General features: G+C 43.6%; 1 protein-coding gene across 4 annotated transcripts in view; it reads left to right on the top strand.

Moving 5' to 3' along the window:
- The first annotated feature begins 4,857 nt into the window (after positions 1-4,857).
- Positions 4,858-13,920, top strand: part of utrn (utrophin) — a 178,538-nt gene continuing 169,475 nt past the window's right edge. For 3 of the 4 annotated variants that reach the window (XM_084560253.1, XM_084560254.1, XM_084560252.1), the window contains exons 1-2: positions 4,859-5,384; positions 6,899-7,063. In XM_084560253.1, coding sequence (XP_084416379.1) covers positions 6,991-7,063 — 73 coding nt within the window. In that variant the 5' untranslated portion in view covers positions 4,859-5,384; positions 6,899-6,990. Of the gene's footprint in view, positions 5,385-6,898; positions 7,064-13,920 lie in introns of all 4 variants that reach the window. The other variant, XM_084560255.1, reaches the window with a different exon arrangement.

The raw sequence follows: 13,920 nt of genomic DNA, 5'->3' as shown, positions 1-13,920 counted from the left end.
CTGAAAAATGGGGGAAAAAATATAATTTAAGATATTGTGGCCTGTAGTTTCTAATGAGAAGAAGGGGAACTACTGTTTTTTACAACCTGGACCTTATTTCTGGCACAAAATACGATCGTTTACTCACCCATATAACTTTTGTGTAATTTGTATTCCTTCGGGAGATTTTTAGATCTGCCTATATCCATATAATGGGAGTGACTGGGGCACCGAAACGCAGCCTCTAAATAACGTATTATCTGCCACGAAACTCGTTCATTTCACCAGTATTTTGTTATCGTACGCTGGTGCTATTCCCCTACAGACCCCGGATGATGTCACCTCTGAGCGCCGCACGCACCCGATGGTTGGCTTGTTTATCTGTAATTTGCTACTGCTATGGTTCGTCCACAACCTCAGAGTTTGAAAAACATTCAGCCATGTTGCAAAAAACCTAGCAGTAGCAAATTACAGGTAAACAGGCCGACCGTCGCGGGTGCGCGTCAGAGGACATCACCTGGGGTCTGTAGGTCAGGACGCCCGATGATGATAACAGCTAACTCCGGACTAGCGGGGAATAGCACTAGCGTATGATAACGAAATATTGGTGAAATATATGCATTATTTAGAGGCTGCGTTTTGGTGCCCCAGTCACTCCCACTACATGGATATACGCTGATCTAAATATCTCCCGAAGGCATACGAATTACACAAAAGTTATATGGGCGAGTAAACAACCGTATTTTATGCCAGAAATAAGGTCCAAGTTGTAAAAAAACAGCAGATCCCCTTTAAAACATGTGCTGGAGAAAGTAAATGTAAACTTACTGTATATTAACATTAATATTAAGTGTTGTGAGCTTAGGGGTGAACTAGTAATGGTTTGTGATAAAGAAAAAACAGCCAATAAACACAACCATGTTAGCTAAATTAAACCTCCTTGGTGCATAACGACCTACTAGAGGACTCTTGACACTCTTTCCTCTCTTCTAATATGCAACAAAGTAAGCACAGGATGATATAACAAAGGACCTAAAACGCTATCAGTCCCATACATTAAAAATACATTAAGTATATTGGGTTTATTTGGAAAAAATAATATATATTAGGTGCGCTCACATTAAATGGAACGGAGAGTCCAAAGGTTTAAGGCATTTAATTTAACAACAAATTGTGTCACATTAATGGACGTTTCGAAATCTCAGACACAGGACTTCTGCTGTATCTCCAAGAAGTTTTCACCCGCCATCTTTGTTGTTTACATTCGGTTTCGCTAACCTAGCAACCGCGTGTGTCGTCACGACGTCTGTTCCCGCGAGACTTCGGTACCCTAGCTTTTTTTTTTTTTTTTTCCCGTCGGTTTTCGCTCTACTTTCACTTAGAGTTTGTGCTAGAAGCCCATCCCACCTCCCGCGGCTATACTGTTTTATTCATATTGCTCGTGTTTCTTATCTTATCTTATCTTATCTTATCTTCTTATCAATCTTGAGCGACTTTGAGAAAAAAAAAAAAGTTAGGTTCTGGGGGCCGAGAGCGAGGTGTCAGTTTTTTGCTCAGTCATCAAAAGTAGGTTACATGACAAAATCTCGCATGTGCACCTGTTTTTGCCAGTTGCCTGATAATTATATCAAAATTCAATAAATAATACTTTTTATGAAGAGTAAATCCAGTAACGTAAATAATTAGGCTATAGCTTTTACTTTTGTTTTTAGGAATGCCATTTCATTGGTGCCGCTTCTTGTCAAGTGTGTGTGCCACTCGGGCGCACTTAAACCAGGAGTAGGGCTCGTTCGAGTCCGAAGTTTTCAAGGATTTATTTGGTAACTTATCCCCCTTAAGGATTCCGGTGCACTCCCAGTGCGGTTGCTGCTTTTCTTTGCTTCGCGCTTCAGTTTGGCTGTAGTTTGTGTCAAAAACACAACACGCATTATAGATATCGCAGAACTGTTCGGCTGCTATAACTTCTGCTATCGGTTAGCATATGCTAACGTCACTATGGTGGTCCTAGTTAGTTTTCTATCTTCCTAGTGATATATCAGCGATATATATTCTCACGAACTCACAGTCTTTGCGTTTTTCGTATTGCATTGTATGTCACGATCACTATTTCTTATAGCGGAAGTTTGAGTGAAAGCCGTGTTATGGTTACCGTCGAGCAGTCAATTAGCACGATCGCTCCAGACAGGTAGCTTCGATTTAGCTGCTACCTGCTAACACTGCGCTAGCATTACAGTTTAATCATAATTGTTATTATTATGTAGCTTGTATAATAATTAGGGATATGATATAAAGTTATTGTATCTCGCAGGGGTGCGGTGTATATACCAGGATGGCCGAGTGGTTAAGGCGTTGGACTTAAGATCCAATGGACATATGTCCGCGTGGGTTCGAACCCCACTCCTGGTAGATAATTTTGTCATTTGCTATTACTTCTTGTGCTAATCTAAAACCAACCGTTGCCTATTATTAGTAACAATAACGTGACATAAGCAAAAACATTAACGAACGATCATTCGTTGTGAAGCGCGTTTTGTATCCCGGTTAACAGGTCAGCACTGACAACAACGTAGTATGGATGATGATTCAGTGAAACCCAATAATCTAGGCACTGAAGCAATGTTAGGATGAAATCCACAAGCAGATTTGTAATATTACTACAAACTGAACCAAATCCTGCACTTTCATAAAAAAAATATCCATACATTTGCCATTTTTGATGAATGTGCATTATACGCTTATTTAATTTCAAGTCTAATTTAATAGTTATTTGTATATTCTTTGTGTTGTTCTATTTTTGTTTTTTTGTTCCTTAGAAGTGTCTTGCACTCACATGTCATGCTCCTCATTTGTGCCTTAAATTGCTCCGCGGGGACAAATAAAGTTTTTTGAATCTGAATCTGAATAATTAGGTGGAACTTGTCAAATTACAAGAATCTTTTTTGTTTTCGTCATAAACTGCTTCAATTATACTAAAACAGATTTTGAAATGTGGTATTTTTTAGTAGTAGTTGCACGATCAGGACAGAAGAGGGCACTTTAAGCGTTTCTTTCGGTTCCTGGGTTTAAGCCCAGCAGTGGAAGGCCCACACATTTTCACCCTGTAATTTCGCTACAAGGGCGATGCCTTACACTCATCGATACCTAGTCATCTGCATCTCCCACAGGAAAAGCTTCACAGAAAATAGCTGCGAGTGTTTTTTTTTTTTGTTGTTGTTTGTTTTTTTAATCCCGTAGATCCAAGAAGTGTAGATGAACACAGAGTTCTGAGACTTCATTGATCCATTTAAATCTATTTTCCGCTAAAGTGCACACAAAACAATGACATGCATCTTGTGTGTATGAGTTTCGTGACAATCTGCAGTATATGACTGTGTACTAGTTGCTTGGAAGGTTTCCTAATTGTAATTTTACATATTAATCTTTGTAAATATGTCACTCAGCTTGTTCCATTGCTCCCTCTGCTCACGCCAAACCAATATGCTTGTCACTTGATAGGTGTTCGGGACCGAAGAGAAAGCACTAATTTGTGAACTTGAGCTTCTTCTTTGAGCTGTGCGAGGAAGCACCCACAAAAGAGCCCTGACAACCGAGAAGCGGGAGGGAGAAGGATGAGGGCTCACAATGGGAGATCAACATCTCTGCATCCTCAAAGCCTCACAGACTCTTTCCAATGGTCCCCTAATCTATTATTCAAACCCCTCAGGTACTGGAAAAGTTGCTGGTTTTCAGGCCAACGCCACTCAATAGGATAACGTGAAACCCGACGCAACAGGTGGTGCAAGGGTGTATGGCAATGATAACTGCTGGTGTAGTTATTATCATGCTTATTTTCAAAAAATAATAAAGTTTTGTGGTTATAAGAATTGACGTATAACGAGTTTTTCTGCCTTGATTCAGTGGCACTGATTTATCAGAAAGATTTAAGATGAAACTACAACACAAACATGTTGGCTTTTATATACTGTAGGCTGTCCAGTGATTCCTAGCAGATTGTGGGCTGTAGTCGCCCAACAAACTGCAGTCAGTGGTGGAATGCGGTTAATCTTCCTAAGAACTAGACTTTTTAGGTGCTTTTCTATATGGATAGTTGGTTGTTTTGCAGGATAATGATGCACATGTAGAAAAATCTAAATAAAGTATTTCATTTTTGCATATTAAACTGCCCCAACAGCGTATACAGTAGGCCAAATGAACTGCACGTCTCGGCCTGCCTTAGCGTTCAATTGCTTCTTTATGGAGTGGTAGTAATAATACTGTATATATAACACACTAAATTGAACGTGTGTATTTATTAATTCGTATTTTCTTGATAAAACTTCTGCCATTTTTAAAAAATATATATATTTTTGTACCTTTTTGAGTTTTAGTGTTTCTTTCCCCAGTGGTATTTCTATGCATTTAACACTGTACATAGTTCACATCGCCCATACATTACATTTAAACCCATACACTTAATGTAAACAGTCCGTTTACGGTCCATTTACGTGTAAAACGTTCACCTAATAAAAATCGGGAGTTATTTTTTCCACTGTTAAATTTTCTGTTAAAGGTTTCGCCTGCTTACAGTCACGTGACGGCCACCGCGCCATGTTTCCATCTTCGCGTCAGGAAAAACTTTTACAGCCCGAGGGAAAAAGGCGCAAGACCGTTGTCATGTCACCCAGGCTGTGCGCTGCGCTTCCGTTCAGAACCTTCAAAATAAAAGTGTGATTGCTGCGCAAATCAGGGTACGTCCCTGAATGTGTTATTATCGCATGTAAATACTAAATATCACTATAAATGTTTACGTTGCACTCGTATGTGAGTTATTTAAGTTAGTTCAAATGCCTAATTTGACGGTAACGGCTAAACGAGCGACTGCTACAGTTAGTTGATGGTTTTACTTTGAAGGGGGCGGCCAGGCATTTCCGTTGTGTTCAGCTAAACTGTATTCGTCGGCGCGAGCAGCAGGGAGACCAGAGTCAAGAAAGCAACAGGAACAAAGTTGTGGGATCTTGAATGAGCAGCACCGCGGCGTTCACCCGTGAAATGTAACAACCATCTTTCCGTTTTTCACGCGGCAGACACCCGTGTGTTTTTTTGACACGGGGGCAGCTCTGCTTTGCATTTCTAAAAAGGCGTCACTCAAAAGCTTTTTCTTTTTTCTTTTTTCTTCTTTCTTTCTTTTTTTTGTGTGGACACATTGTGAAGACTGGATGGGGACGACTCTCTCTTCAGTTAGCAGCAGCACACAGTTTGTTTAGTCAAGAAATGTGGCTCCCACCTCGCAGAAAATGCCTTGAAAGCGCGTTGAGTTGGTTTACTTTTTAAATGTTTCAGTACGTCTGACCCAGTTTGTGGTTGTGTCCGCGCTTTCAACTTGTTTTTGGGGGAAGACGTCTACTGACCCGTCGGTGACAGCAAAGGTAAGTTAGTGACTTGGGATCCAAGGAAACGCCTCAGACCTGTTACGTTACTCACTATATTAACAAAACACACCTCCACGTATGTTGTTGGGAAGTCTGCGGTGGGACTTCATGGGTGAAGTAGCAATTTAAAGTGAAATGAGTTGTTGAAATGAAAAAAAAAAATAATAACTTGTGTGGTCTTGCACGTAGCTAGCTTAGGTGTGGGTGCACATTTGCAGCCCAAATTTTAAACAGGACTCAACACTGCAGGCATACCGAGCAGATAAAACATTAACTACGACAAGGCCACCACTCATTTACTGGTTAAAAGTCCCATATGTTTTGTAGTTTTTTGTCAGATTCAGCTCAGAAGTGATTCACTGGCCTCAGGTTGCATTCATTTAACAGCCCTGCCTTGCACAAATCAGCCAAACTAGATAGAAAGTCCTGCACTCCACTAGTGAGTCCTTAAAAAATAAATTACATCTTCATTAGAGATCAGGTTTAGCTGGCAGATTGTATCCACTCACTTGTTTTTGCCTTGGTTGCCAAAACGACAACTCGCAAGACGCAGAGCGAGGAGAGAGGAACTGAAATTGTAATGATACCAGTGAGATAGATGGGTCAGCCTTTTCCTTTGAGTTTACAGATTGTTATTTTTGGGTCTTGCATCATCCCTCAAGAACTGTAACTCACCAGGCGAGGCTTGGTAGAAACTGAGCATGCACTCCTTTCATGGTAAAAGCAAGCTATTTTGGGAGCATGTCTTGTTTTTTTTTTTTTTTTTTTTAATGAAGCCTACCCTCAATTAAAGTAGCTCACAAACAATAATGCCAGATTAAAGAAAAACAAAAAACAGCAGATCTGTTTGTAAAAAAATTGAACATGTGGAGGTTAATGATGGTTTCGTTTTTGCATCCTGACTGGAACTTGAACACTTTAACGCCGCAGCCTTGTTTCATTTCCACATTGGCACGTGGCATCAAGTTAAGCACTTAGCATTATGTAATGTTTCATCGGTTTCTTGTAAGGCTCCATCACGTGCACCCCTTCGCAAGACATCATAGTCCAAACAGATTCAGCAGGTTTTGTTTTGTTCATTTTTCTTTTCTTGAAATTGGCTTGTTTCTAAGAATTCGATATTAAACCAATGCAGGCATGAGGCAAAACTCTGCTTGCGCAATGGGACGTCAGTTGAGTTGGTGGTCCATCAAAGTGGCTGGGATACCTTGTACCTCGCACAGCGAAGGAATGTGGTCACAAGCGGCCCAGACGGCCTCTTAAATGTCTGATCTCAGGTTCTCCTCAATGCATGTTCACACCTGTACTTCAAACTGGCCCGGGCCGTTACAGAGGTGACGTCTCAAACAGCTGTCACGTTTGAGACGCCACTGGGAGCTGATCAGCTCTGCTTTGAGGTTTGTTTCCAGCTCAGGATGTCATTTGAAAGCAGTAAAGACCCTAATAGAAGAAGTAGTAGAGCTGGGGGAAGTATGGAATTGACTGAAACTAAGTTTGATTCTTGGTCACAGGTGCAGAAAGCGGGCTGTTTCACTTTGTGTCAAGAGCCCTGGGAGTGCATCACACAATTTAACCTCTTCTCGCATTGGATTAACTGGCTGCGATGGCGTCGCACGGCGACACCGCAGAGGGAGGAGCCAATGAAGAGTTCAACGACATCATCAAGTGGAGATCTGGTATGATTTTGACATTCTTCTTGATAATTTAGTTCAGTATATTGCGCACAGATCCAGAAGCGGTCAGACAGTAGATGTGTCTCATCTCAGCACTTTGTTGCACAGTTTGTTGTACGTGCACAAGACTAATCGCCGAGAGGAAACACTGACAGAGCCAGAAATCCTGCTGTGCATGGTTAACCTCAGTTCCCAATAGAGGCAGGGGAAAAAAGGGACAGAGGCAAAAGCTGGCAACAAAGGCACGAAGGGAACAGGAGATGGTCGACTGCAACGCGCTGTCTGGGAAGAGAAAGGGAAAGTAACAGAGGACGGCGACCAATGGGAGCGAAGAAATGGGAAGACAAAAATGCAGGGATGGGTTTGGAGAGCCGCACCCAGTGATCTCTTTCTCTGCAGATCATTCCATTCCATAGGTTAATCTTTCGCAGGCGCCTCCCTCTGAACACACGCATAAACAGGCTGTTGTTCGAGTGACAGGAGTGTTTTGGTTGAACAAACACAAGGTCATTGGTCTGATGTTGTGTTTTTATTTCCTGGTAAAGGTCATTTATTTTGAACTGAAGGATGGGATGCTGTAATGAAAAGTGACGGAGGGCAAAATCAGACACCGATAGGTTTTTTTTTTGAACTCTTTGATTCCATCCTCATCAGCCTCCTTTCAAAATCTGCATCCCCGCTGCTTCTGTCTTAACTTTGAAGTGTTACGTTAAAAAAAAAAAAAAAAAAGTCCGGTCCGGTCCGCGTGCCAGCTTTCCTCACCCAAACCGGCCTCGAAGCACTGCCAGGAATTCCACTGTGCCGAGGGAGTTTGTAATTTACGACGCTTGCTTCCAGACCACAATGCTTTTTCTCACAAAGATTCAGGTTTCCCTGGCAACCCCCGAAAGTAATGTTTGCTTTTATGGCGAAGTGGAGAAAATTTAGCGCGTAAACTCGCTCTTGTGTCAAGGCAACCTGCAGGCTTTGGCCCAAATGTTTCTTATCTTCACCTTGGATATGTGTGGTGTGTGTGTGTGTGTGTGTGTGTGCGCTGACGTCAACAGGCAGAAAGAAGTATATATATATATTCTATTTTAGGATTGAGAGAGTATGTGGACTCTGTGACACCAAGAAAGGCCTGCATGATGGACATTTCTATACATTTACCCCAAAAAACAAGACATTTTTAGGGCCTATTTTAAACTGTACAGGCTGATTGTTAACGTGGGATAAATAAATGTGGGATTATCTGGGGGATTATCGTCAGACGTGGTGAGAGAAAGATTTGCGGAGCTGAAAAATGGGAGAGGTGATGGACAAGCAGGTGAGTGCGCGAATGTGTGTGGTTGAGCAGATGGAGGGATGTTTTCTCAGCTGAGGCGACACTTGTAAAACCAGCATTGGCGCGCTTCTTTCTTCCTCGCCAGCCAGCAGGTGAGCATGTCTGAAAAGTTGAAGAATTTAGTCTGCAGAGTTGAGAAAGTGTGGTTACTCAAACCCGGCATGCGCTCTCTTTTTGTGCGGGGTTGCGCACAATCTTGCTTGGAGCACATTCTGCTAGCTTCAGATTAGCCGGTTCAGCCGGTGTGTTTTCCATTTGCAAACCGAGTAGTGAGATCACTGCTGCGGAGTGTGTTGGGGCAGGGGTGCATGTGCGTGTGTGTCGCTCTGCCTCCTACGATGCCTCCGCGGACATATGCGCAGTCATGCCTCTTGAGCGGCGTGGGGAGGGGGTCCTTGTCTCCCAACGTGTCAGGTTGCTATGAGGCCAACAATGATCGGGGAGAAAAATGTTCAAGCGAGGGAAAGTGGGTGCAGGGTAGAGGTGTGTGAAGCTAATGCGTCTAGAGAGAAATGACTACTTTTGGTGGGGACTTTTCAACCATCATGTACCTGCTATGTATATATGTAAAACAAGCGGGAAGTTTGCTAATCTAAAAATCTGCTGGCGGTCTGTAATTAAAATAATCATTAGCTGCGACTATGTAATTGACCCGACGGCCTGAACTCTGCTGGGAATCCACATATGCGCGGTTCGCCACATGACACAGCAGACCTAAACGGGCTCAAACAGATGTTAAGGATGCCTACACGCAGCTTTTGACGTTCCGGCTCGATTACCTTATTACCCCCTGAAGTCCTGTCTACGTTTTCCTGTTGGTGCAACCCCCCCCTCCCTCCTCCCGGCCATTTCAGAGTCCACACACACATGTGAAAGGTCAAATATCATCCACGGGGTCAGGTGCCTGTTGTTTCACATCCATTACACAATAATGAACGCTCACCTGACCTCCCTCCCTGTTTATTTGTCACCCGAGAGGTCCGCTGTGGAATATCCTTCTCATAACCACACCACTCGCACAGATCTGGTTACCTGACCTGGCCTTCTTCCTTTGCTCTATTGTTTGCGCTGTTTCTTTTCTTTTTCTTTCTTAATTATTCTGCGTTAGCATCCTCTTTGCTACGACTGTCCCACGTTATGGATTTGATGGGTGCTTTGCGGATCTTTGAGTGTACACGGCTTAGAAGTTGCTTGCATTTATTGATTTATGTTGCGGACGCATCACACGTTGTCCATATCTGGCCCATAAACCTGTTCTTGAATGCACCGTTGGCCAGGTGGCACATATGTCTTGTGCATGTGTGATAGACCAGGAAACGGGAAAGAGCTAATATTAACTGTGATGCTAGGAAGTTAGCTACTAATTGTCGTACAGATCTGGCCTCTACTGAATCACGGAGATCGGTTGGTCTGCAGTTTATCATTTATCGCCGTAGATGATCACGTAATTGTGAAAATGTTTGTGTGTTTTGAATGTTTAGATTAGATAAAGTTAAAGAAAATGAGAAAAGCCTTCTTTGGGCTCTTTGAAAGTCGTCGTTTTGTTTACTTGTCACGTCCGGTTCTCTTCTCGTGCGCTGGAGCCTTAATCTGAGCAGCCACTCGGAGTATTTTATACTCTCACCGTCTTGTTCTGCCGCCAATTCAACATCTTGAACAATGGAGCGGGACACGGAGGAGAAACTAGTACCACAGATGCTCAAATGTCCTACAACGGCTGTCCCGTGTCGGCTGTGAATTTTATTTAAATAGCATCAGTAACAAACAAAAAAATAGTCTCAAATATATTAAAGTCACTCTATCTGTAATATAGACACAAAGTCAGTAGAAGAAAACTATTCCCTACTTGGTTCCCACGCTTGGCGCTTCGTTGTTACCTTTTCCCCGATTCCTCGGTACAAAATATTTCAAATATGACAACAACTTAGCTCTATTGAAGTGAGATGTGTACCGGTTGAGCTGCACACAAAACCATTTGTTTCCACCTCGTCTCAGGGTGTGACATGCAGCACAATGTACGACGTATTGTTGCATCCAACAAGAGAACAGGAATGTGAATCTCACACAGCAGAGGGTGTGGAGGAGGGTGTGATTTGTCACCATACTAGCTCAGCTACATGTCAGTGATCTTTAATTCAGCCCTTGGCCTGCTGCAGCGGGGTGGACCGAGCACTTGGAAATATTTCAGCTGCCGTGTGTGTGTGTGTGTGTGTGTGTGTGTGTATATATGTGTGTGTGTGTGTGTGCGGCTGGGTGGAAAGGGATTGGATTACTTGTTCAGAAATAATTGGATGAAACGTTAAGGCTGTCCAGAGTGCCATTCTCCACCTTGCTGTGGCATGAAAAAATCTTTTCAAACCATCAGTTAGTGCGCTGATACGCGGTATTACGCAAATAGTTGGTGGGCATTTGCATGTGTGGAAGACGAATCAAAACAAAGACGCTTTCACTGTGGGAAAGACCCTTGATCTAATGTAATGACCTGAATTAGTTCTTTTTCTAGGCCTCTGGTTTTTGGGCCTCGCTTTCCTCTGTGGGTCAGCGAGAGTTTTCATTAGTGAACTCCACTTTGAGAAAGAAGCGTCCACGGGGACCGCAGCTGGATGTGTCTTCACAGCAGTATATATAGGCACATAAGTCTCTCCCTGCGTTTTGTGCGAGTCTCTTTGCTTGTAGCTGAATTTGGCTGCCTGGGAAGTGGGAGGAAACCAGCTCTGCGAAAGCCTGGCTGGAAATTTGGGAATAGAGGTGCTGGCCAAAACATCTCCCCTGGGTGCGGTTGTCTGTGGGACTCTTTGGTCCATGTGCAAGCAGCATACAGACACCCCGCCCAGGCCAGATGACATTTAAACTCTTCAAGAAAAGGCTGGAAATGGCAGAAAATGATCAGTGTTGCACGTCCCTATGGTTGTTGAGCAAACACACACAAACAAACCCAGTGGATCTCCCTTTTCCAGAGCGAGCCCTCCCAGTTTAAATCCCCCGTACTTTTCCTAGCTCATTAGGGCTAACAAAGCCACGTTGCCCAATCTACCTTCTGACCCCTCGCATGACAGGATTTACTAAAACAAAAAAAAAACAGGCTGAGGCCCAGAGAGAGTATAAATTAACCCTTTCAACCTGCGGCGGTGTTTTGCTTAGAAAAGTCCAACCGACTGAGACGCCACATCGAAAGTCCCACTATCTCACGGTGAAGATTCTTTTATCGTGCGGCCTTTAACAACTTTGTGTTACTTGTTCTAGTACTTGTGGTACAACATTTAAAAGCGTTCTGACACCGTGTGGTGGTGTTGATACCACAACTCTGCCCTACAAGGACTTTAGATAAGTGTGGCTCCATAACAAGTGCCGTGTTTATATTTTTTTTCAATGTAGAGAAGGGCGGTCGGTAGAGAGAGTGAGAGAGAGAGACAGAGACTGATTAAGAAAAAGGTCTTGGGTCAGATGTCGGACCGCCGCGAGCACTTTTTCAGCATTTGGACATGGGAATCGACTTTTTCCAGGGGGTGTGGGTGGAGATCCATGGGATGTGGTGTATGTGCTCATGGATGCTGGTTGAGTCACCGTCTTACTCAGTGTTCATGTACTTGTTTGTGTGAAGCCCAGCCGTGGATACAACGGACATTTTTCAAAAGACAAAATCACCCAAAAAAACTTATTAACGTGTACCTGATTTTCTGTTAATATGAGGATCATGAATAAGTAATAATAGAAGGAGAAATTATTTGAAAGAAGAAGGTCAGTTATAACACGTTTGAGTTCAATCAATCAAGCCACGTGACACTTGGGGCCTGTACAGACCATACGCTAAGAGCTGATCACGTAAAAGATAGGTGTGAACACCCCCAGGACGCATTGAGATCGCATTTGAGATATCATATTTCTGACCACGTTTGGAGGTGGACTGGGTCGCGTCCCTTTGGCGGTGTGAATGCAATTCATCCTGAGTCGCATTAAAGTCCGCCTACACTCAACAGGGGTTGCCTCATTCATTCAAAAAAAAACAAAACAACACACTGGAAGTGATGTTTATTAATGCCAGGTCTGAACACACGTACCTAAAGCTGGTCACTTGGATCGTACTGCAAGGTCTGAGCAGGCGCTTGCTGTTTCGCGATGGCCGAGGCTGCCGAACTGAAATCAGAGTTGAATATCAGGAAGTGAGGCTTGAAGGGGAGAGAGAGCACAACAACAAAAAAAAAAAAGTTAATTACCGTACGCTATTTTATCACAAACTCCTGCAGCACATGGAACATCAAAGAGCGGCCGTAGAGTGGAAGTTTCCTTCAGGGAAAATTATATTTCTGTCAGAGGAGAATGGGTGTTGGTTAAGCTGGATTTACGTTCTGTCCGAACTGGATGTTTGATGGCCGGGTAGCTTTTGGAAACCCCCACACCATTCCACAAGCGCTGGGCCCCGCTGTGGGTAACTTTCCGAAACCAACAATCCCCTTTAAAAGTCTGGATACAGGTATAAAAAGTGCTTGACGTAAAATACAGCAACATAAAGAAAGTTTAAAAAGGCTCTACGCAAATGCCAAGACTGATCCCAGCATAGAACAAGTGGAAAGTGCATTACTGCACATGTGACGTTTTTATTAAAGGGAAAAAAGGATCTTTGCCTGGAAGCCTGGAGTGTTTATCATATTTTATTTTTTTTTCCACGTTTCCTATTTGCGATTACATCCATTAATCAAGTGAAAACTTGTGGGTGGGTCCCTTTCTCATCAGCATCAGGCAGCGTGCCAGGAGGGTAGCGAGACTCAGCCTTGTGTGGTTTCTTGGGCTTGGTTGAGAGGAGGCTCTGGTGGTTAGAAAATGAGGAAACACTTTCTGGTTGGAGTCTCTCAAAACCTTTTGACCTAATCCGTGGCCAACAGTCAATAGAAAGTCATTTTGTTGTAGTTTTCGAATAGAAGAGAGCAGCTCTGGTTGTCGTGCAGGCTATAGCGATGTTTGTGGCGAGGCATGAAAGTCGAAGGAGTCATTCGTTTCTTCCAAGCGTTAGTCAGAGGTAGGATTTGGGTTTGAAGAACAGCAACCGTAATCAAATGGAGCGTGCGTGTTAGGGGGATGTTTGTGGGGGAGTACGTGCGCGGCTTCGAGGCGGTTTGATAATGGATGCTGGCGTGCGAAGACAGACAGACTGACAGAAGAGGACGCCCGTCTCGGACTGATCCTGCCCAGTAGAAAGTTCCCTTTGGTGTCCGATTCCTTCAGTCTCTGCCAAGGTCGGGCTCACCCCGAACCGTTTCATTCCTCTCGAGTTGTGACCAGACCAGCTGGTGCGACTCTCATGCGGTGGGAAGTGGATTTCATTCACTCAGACTCTGGAAGTCGGTCACAGTGGACGGGGCCGGTGTTCTCCCTCCGCTTCCTCTTCTGCGATGGAAAGGGAAAAGAGAAAACAAAACACAGGAAAATAAACTTTCTCTCCCTTGTTTCCCTCCTCCCTTTCCCCTCCGGCCTCGCTCACGTCCCTCCATTTCGCCCTCTCTGTGAGGGAGTAGAACTGTTTGTTCAGTTGCCCCTCATT

This window comes from Chelon labrosus (assembly GCF_963514085.1).
Source record: "Chelon labrosus genome assembly, chromosome: 14".
NCBI classification, from domain to species: domain Eukaryota; kingdom Metazoa; phylum Chordata; class Actinopteri; order Mugiliformes; family Mugilidae; genus Chelon; species Chelon labrosus.
This window is presented reverse-complemented; position numbering and strand designations above follow the sequence as displayed.